This window comes from Atta colombica, unplaced genomic scaffold, assembly GCF_001594045.1.
Source record: "Atta colombica isolate Treedump-2 unplaced genomic scaffold, Acol1.0 scaffold76, whole genome shotgun sequence".
NCBI lineage: Eukaryota > Metazoa > Arthropoda > Insecta > Hymenoptera > Formicidae > Atta > Atta colombica.
The window spans coordinates 254817-263515 of record NW_017259568.1 but is presented as its reverse complement, the minus strand read 5'-3'; the positions used below and the strand labels follow the sequence as shown (position 1 = coordinate 263515).

Genomic DNA, 8699 nt, shown 5'->3' with positions numbered 1-8699 from the left:
ACGTATAATATACATATATTATATTATATGTGTATACAGGGTATCTCACGTAACTGATCACGATTTTTCCGGCACTTCCGGTGATGTGATAAAAATTATTTTGAATAAAAATTAGTTAATTTAATTAATTTAATTTTCAATCGACTACAAATTGCAATGTTAAAAATTTGCAAAATATTTTTTTTTTTAGGACAAAAGTCAAGGTCACTCTAATTTTTTTAAATGGCACTACATACTTCACAATATTGTCACGACGAGTTCAATCCTGCTATACTTTGATCTTGGATGACCTTAAAATCAGGCGTGTGGAATCAATAAATGGAAATTTTGTGAAAAATTATTTTATTTGTATTTTATATGGACATATTTTACGGTAAGAAAAGATTTTTGTATTAGCTGCATATCACCTTTCTCATTATAGGAATACATTTTCGACAAATTTAGATTACGATTTGCTTTAATGTCAAACTAAGAAAGAACACAAGTTTAAATAAAGTCGTAACAGCGTTCGAGCTACGCTACAAGTACTACAAGTTATGTTGACATTTTTTCTACGTTCACATTACATACACGTGTGTAATATTATAAATTGTGAACTACATTCGGGAATACCACGAATTCAGAAATGGTTACATCAGTTCTTCAATTTGTCTACAGATATATTTTTTCTGAACAATGTAATAAAAAATATGTAAAGTTTAATATAAAATAATTTATCATGAAAATGTTTCCGTTCATTAAACCTACGTCTGACTTTAAGGTCATCTCAAGGACATATAGCAATTCATTGAACTCGTCTTGACATTAGTTACAATATAATGAAATAAAAAATATATAGTGCCATTTAAAAAAATTAGGACGACCTTGATTTTTTTTCCTAAAAAAGAATTGCAAATTTTGCAAATTTTCAGTGTTGCAATTTGTAGTTGATTGAAAACTAACGTTTATTCAAAATAATTTTTGTCACATCATCGGAAGTGTTCGTGATCATAGTCACGTGGGACACTATATGTATATGCATATATACCATATTTATTCGAATTGCGCGCGAATTGGTTTTCCGCACTTATAAAAATAATTAAACTATTATAATATCACAAATTAAATTAAATTGACAAGCAAATTTTAATAATTTGATACCTCAATCCTATCATATTAGAAAGATGTTAATATGCTGAGAAACTATAAATTAATTTTATTTTTTATTGCGAAAAATATTACCTCGACCGGGAACCCAGAACTCTTGTATTCCGTACAAGCGTCCTAAGTCTTTAAGGCCATAGCACACAAAAAATTTAAGGCAGTAAGTAAGCAGAAATCAACATGGATTGGTTATTACGTTATGGCCTTACGGACTCTATCGTGATTGGTCAATTCGCTTACTGCTTACATTTTACTATTTATTTTTTTGTGTGTCATGGCCCTTAGACTACCGAGGCTTTTGCAAAAGCTTTATTTATAATTTTTCAACACGTTAACATCTTTTGAATGATATCTCATCCGATATGCAGTATAGTATTATACTGCATATCGGATGAGTGCAGTTTGGTGTACATAATTTTATTAATAAAAAATTTTCAAGAATCAATTTGCAAAATCCGGCTTTATACGAGCCTTTCCAGTATAAGAAAGAAATTCCAAAAAGTTTCATAAGGAAATATTATTTCTTCGAGAAAAAAACTGACCAAAATCTACACTTATGTATGTATTTTTTTATGCTGAAATTATGGCTAAAATATTACAATCGCGTTTTAATTGCGACATTCGTAATCAGGAAAGGCTGCTGAAAGCTCGTATAAAGCGATTTTTTAGAGAAAAAGCAAAATAAAAATTTATTCTGATATCTCACTCGATATGTATTACAGTTAAGATGCACATAATTTTGTTATTAAAAAATTTTCAAGAATCAGAATTGAAAAATTTTAGAGAGGACTTAAACAAAATATATAAATAAGATGTATTTAGCGAAAATCGTATATTTTCGATAATTCATATGATAAGACGTTTCAAGAATCAATTTGCAAAATCCGTCTCTGTACGTGCCTTCGCAGCTTCATAAAGAAAGAAACGAAAAAAGTTTTATGACGTAATATTATTTCTTGGAGATAAAATATCAACATAAAGATAGGTATTTGCACCGTAAATAAGAAGCATACCATTTTATTTATTAAAATGTTTTTAAGAAATTGTAAACTTTAATTCTTTAATAGGCTTCGTAGTTTCGTAATACAATCCAAAACGAGTTTCATGGCAAAATTATATATATTTCTTCCATGAGACAATATTTTATATGGAGAGTGCAGATATGTAGCTGCATCATAAATGAAGTGAAAATGAGTTGACTTGTCATTCCTATCGACTCTTAAAACCTAACCTAACAACTTTTGTAGGAAACATTTCTTTCGGAAATGCTTAGTTTTCGAGATATTTCACCAGTCCGGGAATTTTTACCCGGTACATTTCATATAGCATGTATATAATTCATATTGAATTATTTAAAGCATTACAAATCCGGCTTCAACGCTTATAGATTTTAATATTCTTACTTAAGTTTAGTTACTTACTTAAGTTTAGTCACTTTACTTTAATTAAAACAAATTAACGATTTATTGTAAAGGGCCATAATATTTCATATGTCATATGATAAAGCTCGCAAATACAATAGGTGTAAGCCTTAACCTTAAGAAGTTCACCAATCATAGTAGTTGATTATTCTTTTCACATTTGACTATTAGCGTTTTCAATCTAAGCGGGTTTACACTGATTTAAGTTTAATATTCTGTATCATTGGTTGACGTTATATGTTCTGCCAATAGGAGAGCATACAACAATTATTGATTCAATTCAGATTGTTACAAACTCGGAATAATGAATTAGGAATGATAAAAAACGAAAAAAAAAGAGAAAAAGAGAAAAAACTTTCTTTTTTTCTTTTTATTATAATATCAAATTCTTTCAATGTTTCTTTCTTTTTATTATTATAATAAAAATTTTTTATTATTATAATATAAAATTCACGACATATCATTATTAGGCCGATGAAGACTTACAATTAATTTAGTCGAAATGTGTAATTTTTGTTGTATTAATGTATAATTAGGCCTTTGTTGCTCGTGTTTGACTTATCTACCCAGTTTATTTTGTTACAATTCGGGGCGGATAATATTTATATAATTTTAATTTATTTTAATAAATATATTTGATATACGCGGTCCTCTATCTTAAGAAGTCGATATCGGTACACTAATTATTTGAAAATTACTCTTTAGATAAAACAGGAACAATTTTTTATAAATGTTCGGTTTGAAATAGCCTTAAAAACGATTTCTGATAACTGATATTTTGCAAAATGTGAAATGAAAATGAAATTATTTTATTAAGCATGCTTAATATTATGCATATCTAAATTTTAAAATAATTACTTTAAATTAAAATTTTGTTTAAAGTTTAGGTTTACTCGTTTGTTTAATAAATAAGATAATATATAAACGTAAAATGATTAATATTAGGGATTTTATTTTGCAGGCTGTGAGTTGTTTATGTCACACATGTAAAACTTACAAGGATCGCCTACATTCTTGTCTTCATTGTATATTTTTTGGCTGCTATGTAAAAGGTCACATACAAGAGCATGCAAAAACGAAGAAACATTTTCTAGGTAATGGAATATTTTTCAATTTAGATCTATTACATGCATTCAAATATTTTGTTAAAAATAAACATTATATAAATAAATAAATAAAATTATATAATATGAATCTTTTATGTATAATAGTTTCATAATTAATCAATTGCCTGTTTTTATATCGTTTTATTTGTTCCGCAGCCGTTGATCTGTGTTATGGGAATATTTTGTGCTTCCAATGCGGTGATTATGTATATGATAGAGAGTTGTTAAAAGTAGCAAAAGCACAATGGAGCGAGTTGGCAAAATCCTTGAGTTTCGGGGAATTCTATCGTGCATGGGAACCCACGCAGACGGAAGCGGAGTTATTAAGAAATCATCCACGCCGAAGACGCGTTGTAGAAAATTCCACTATAGGTATTGAAAAAATTCTCAAGCTTAATTGTTAGTTCAATTTCTAAATCACATTGTATAAATTAAATAAATTTTATACAAATGCAATAATGTTATAATGTTATCTTCAAAAAATATAATTCGACAATAATGATTCAAATATTCTTTGTAGAATAATGTAAAAATTAATTTCTAATTTCAGGTTTAAGGGGACTCATCAATCTTGGAAATACTTGTTTCGTAAATTGCATCGTACAGGCGCTTATTCACACTCCATTGTTACGCGACTACTTCCTTGCTGACCGTCATCACTGCCCGCAACCGAGTCTCTGTTTGGTCTGCGAGGTATCCCATTTGTTCCAGGAGTTCTATTCCGGCAACAAAGCTCCATTGACGCTTCACAAACTTCTCCATCTGATTTGGACCCACGTCAGACATTTGGCAGGCTATGAACAGCAGGATGCCCATGAATTCTTCATTGCTACACTGGATGTCCTTCATAAACACTGCGAAGCCACTACGATACTGGTCAAAGATAACCCTCATCACTGCAAGTGTATCATCGATCAAATATTTACTGGGTGCCTTCAAAGTGATGTTGTTTGTCAGGCTTGCAAGTATGTTAATCTCTAGATCTCTCTAAGAAGATACTTAGATAGAGAAGATGTATGAATAGATAGAAGCTATAAAGTATTTAAGTACACTAAAAAGCACATTAAATAATATGATAAATGCACAGCTTATTTTATATAGAAAGAATTATTATAATATTATATCAGATTAAGGAGGATTTCGATTGATAGTGTTACGATTAGACATAGCGCCTAGAGCTTTTTTACTGGTCGAGTGCTGTTAGTAACTTGTCTAATTACAACGTGGTTAATCGATACTCGCTAGATTAATACAAAATTTCTCAAATACAATACATTGTAAAAATAAGCTGTTTAACATAACAAGAATTGTTATTATATCAGACTTAGCTCTGTTATTTTTCATTTCCTTTTCAGTGGAGTGTCTACTACAATAGATCCATTTTGGGACATATCTTTAGATCTAACTTCGGCAGCTAGTACCTCTGGTTCTAATACACCCGGGCCACCCACTTCCTTGCTAGATTGTTTGGAAAAATTCACCAGAGCCGAGCATTTAGGTTCTAGTGCAAAGATTAAATGTAGCAACTGTGAGACTTACCAAGAAAGCACAAAGCAATTAACGATGAAGCAATTGCCGATCGTGGCGATTTTTCATCTAAAGCGCTTTGAACACTTCATAATCCAAGATAAGATTTTTAAAAAGAAGATCTCTACATTTATCTCGTTCCCAGAACAATTAGATATGACGCCATTCATGTCGCATAGACGCAATGGTAATAACAACAGCGCTATGCTGAATGGTTTGTCAAAAAACGGAGAGGATATGAGTTTCAGCGACAATAGGTAGTGATATCTCTTGAATTACAATTTTTTTCTATTTCTGATAACTAACATTATATCGTTTCAAAAGAAATTTATGATTATTGAATTAAAATATGATTGCTGATAATAGGTACTCTCTGTTTGCCGTAATAAATCATGAGGGTTCTTTAGAGACTGGACATTATACCGCTTTCATCAGGCAACAGAGAGATCAATGGTTCAAGTGCAATGATCATTTGATTACACGGGCCAAGTTGAAGGATGTCTTGACCAGCGAAGGGTAAGATAAAGTAGGGCGATACTGAAAGTGAATGAGAATCATCTGGATTTAGATTTTTTTTATTACAATTTCTCAACGAATACACTGAAAAGAAAAAGTTAAATCGTTCTCTCGCTAAATAAATTTTTATTTTTTAGGTATCTCTTGTTTTATCATAAGCAAATTTTGGAATATGGATAAAATAATAAAGTCTAAAACAGAAAAGAAGATGTGAATCAAGTCATGTAATTAATTTATTTAACAAAGAATTTAAAAACCGCTGCTGAAGTTAGACGTCAGTGACTTTATGTTTATCAAATATAAATTTTTGTCACTGTCGCTTTATGGTTTCCGTTGGCGTCTTTTGTATTCGATCAGGTATGTCGTCTGATATTCTCAGTCGACATCTATATGAATGTAACGTAAGCGTAGATATTAAGATTAGCTCAATTTTTTTTAATCGACTGATCGTAATTTTTGTATATCTAACCATTGTTATACTCCTGTTCTGCAAATATGTTACACGCGCGCACACACACATACCACACACCACACACACGCGCGCGCGCACACACACACACACACACACACAAGGTGTTCGTTAAAGTCATAACAACACTTGAGAGTAGATTTCTGAAATAATTTTGAAACTCAATATTTTTTATTCTTTCTATATGTTCCGGACATTGAAAATAATTCAGCTCTTTCACTCTTCACTTTCAACAGCTTATCAAAAAACATAATAGAAAGAATAAAAAATATTTTTATCATGAAATAACGATTCAAGAGTTAGAAAAAGTTTAAGCAAACTTTCCACAAAGACTACAGGCATGTTTAGATCTACATAGTGAATGTTTTATTGCAATAATTAAAAAATTAATTCTAATTTATAATCTGTTTCTTTTTTTAATTTATATTCCAAAGATAATTGAATTATCAAAGCATTATTCAAAGATATTCAGCTGATTGAGTAACATCGATAGAATGATTAGAAAATACTCCTTTCTATTAAAAAAAAATCTTTATTTATTGATAATAAAAAAATTAAGGACATTTACTCAATGTCATCAAAGTATGTCTCTTATTTATCATACAATTTTGATAATAAGTGTCTTCCTTTTATCTCTAACCGTTTTCGGGAAAAAGAAAACAAACTTTTTATCAGATCCATCCTGCACTCATCCCCTTCCTCCTGCACACATACACACGCGCACGCATACACGCACACTATAACGGCGGGAATGGGCCTCGTATATATTTTTTTCTTAATTTCTGCTCTTGCCAGCCAAATATTTATATTCAATCTCTAAAAGATCGTACCAGAATAGACATGATATTGAGTTTAACCTCGAATTTTCTATATCCAATATGTTATTAATTAATTTACAAGAGCGAAAAAATGAGAATCTGTACATTTTCTATATTTACGAATTAGGCTTCCGAATAAAATCTTGTTCACAGAAAGACGAATCGATCCCTTTTTATATTAAGAAAAATAAAAAAGTTTTTGAACTCAATATTCCATACAAAACAATTTGATATTTTTCAGTGCGTGATGTATAATTGTATACTGATATAATGTGATATAATTTATCTAATATCACCGACGAGATACTATTAAAGACCGCCAGTCTTATGGAAATTCGCATGTTAAAATTTAAGTGATTAAGGGCCGGTTGTTCCATCTTTTGATAAATTTTACCTGAGATAAATCACTGGTAATTCACGCATGTGATTGGGTAATCTTGCTACTTATCCAACAGATAAAATTTATCAAAAGGTGGAACAACTGATCCTAAGGGTGCTATTTCATTTGTGCGTTTCGCCGTACGACAAATGTGTGTAGGAGAGGGCCTCGGATCTCTCTATCCTACAATCAATCAACAGGCTTGAAAAATTTGTTGGGTAAGTAGCAAGATTACCCAATCATATGAGCGATTACCAGATTTACCTAACAAGTAAAATTTACCAAAAGGTGGAACGATTGGTCCTAAGACCCATTTCCACTAATGTAGATTAATTTTAATCTCGGTTCAACTTATTCTTTTTCTAAGCTTTAGAATTAGACAAAGACGGAAAAGTAAGTTGAACCGAGATTAAAGTTTATCTATATTGATGGAAATGGGTATAAGAGTAAGAAACTGATAATGTAATTTTATGATTTTATTAGTTTCGTAAACATGTATATGTATGTTTAAAATTTAGCGAATTCGGCAGAATGTACTAGTGCGCACTGAGTGCGAATTTTTTCAGTGCCACACATTCGACTTTGCACACTGTATCAGTGCGTTTAGATTGTTGTATTCGGCAAATGAAAAACTGACTCAGTGCTGAATTTATATAATTCAGAATGAAGCGAATGAATTGAACGAGTCAAGAAATGTTGCACTGACGTTTCTGACAATGCAGTTTGGCATAGCACCAAAATGATTTTGCATTTACATCGTGTCAGGGCAGCACTAGTTAGTGCATGTATGCCAAATTCGCCATTAATAATATCGATTAATAATATCGATTTTTATTTAAAATTGTGATTTTAATATTATTATCTGAGTTTGATTATCAATAGAGATGATAACTGTAGAGAAAAAAATTGTAATTTTTCGTCAGTATATAAGATATAGCATTAAAAGTATGCGTACTTATTTATGCAGTATTTATATAGAGGCATTCTTTGTCAAAGAAACTACCTCCCACTCCCCCCCCCCCATCAAAAATTTAGAGGAGTTTACGGGATTCGTTTTGGGCTTAAATTGTTGCTTGAGATGTCTACTTTTAAAAAAAAACTTTCGAAAAATCAAAATGGCGTATTCAAGATGGTTCCCAGAATAAACAAAATCGAATGGAAAAAAAAGATGGTAAACCTTCAGAAGAACTACATGATTAAAAAAATTAATGGCAGCAAATTTTTCTATGTATTTTTGGCTGTTGAAAACAAATCTGATAATAAAATTTGGCACTTGGCCATCATTTTGGTCGGCATTTTGAAAAAACTGCAAAAATTCGC

The 8699-nt window shown here is 30.7% G+C and overlaps 1 protein-coding gene across 1 annotated transcript in view; it reads left to right on the top strand.

Moving 5' to 3' along the window:
- Window positions 1-6410, top strand: part of LOC108692523 (ubiquitin carboxyl-terminal hydrolase 22) — a 10587-nt gene extending 4177 nt beyond the window's left edge. The window contains exons 2-7 of the mRNA XM_018200818.1: window positions 3526-3658; window positions 3827-4042; window positions 4221-4635; window positions 5026-5454; window positions 5564-5713; window positions 5851-6410. Of these exons, the coding sequence (XP_018056307.1) occupies window positions 3526-3658; window positions 3827-4042; window positions 4221-4635; window positions 5026-5454; window positions 5564-5713; window positions 5851-5893 (1386 nt within the window). The 3' untranslated portion in view covers window positions 5894-6410. The remainder of the gene's footprint in view (window positions 1-3525; window positions 3659-3826; window positions 4043-4220; window positions 4636-5025; window positions 5455-5563; window positions 5714-5850) is intronic.
- Window positions 6411-8699: the final 2289 nt, after the last annotated feature.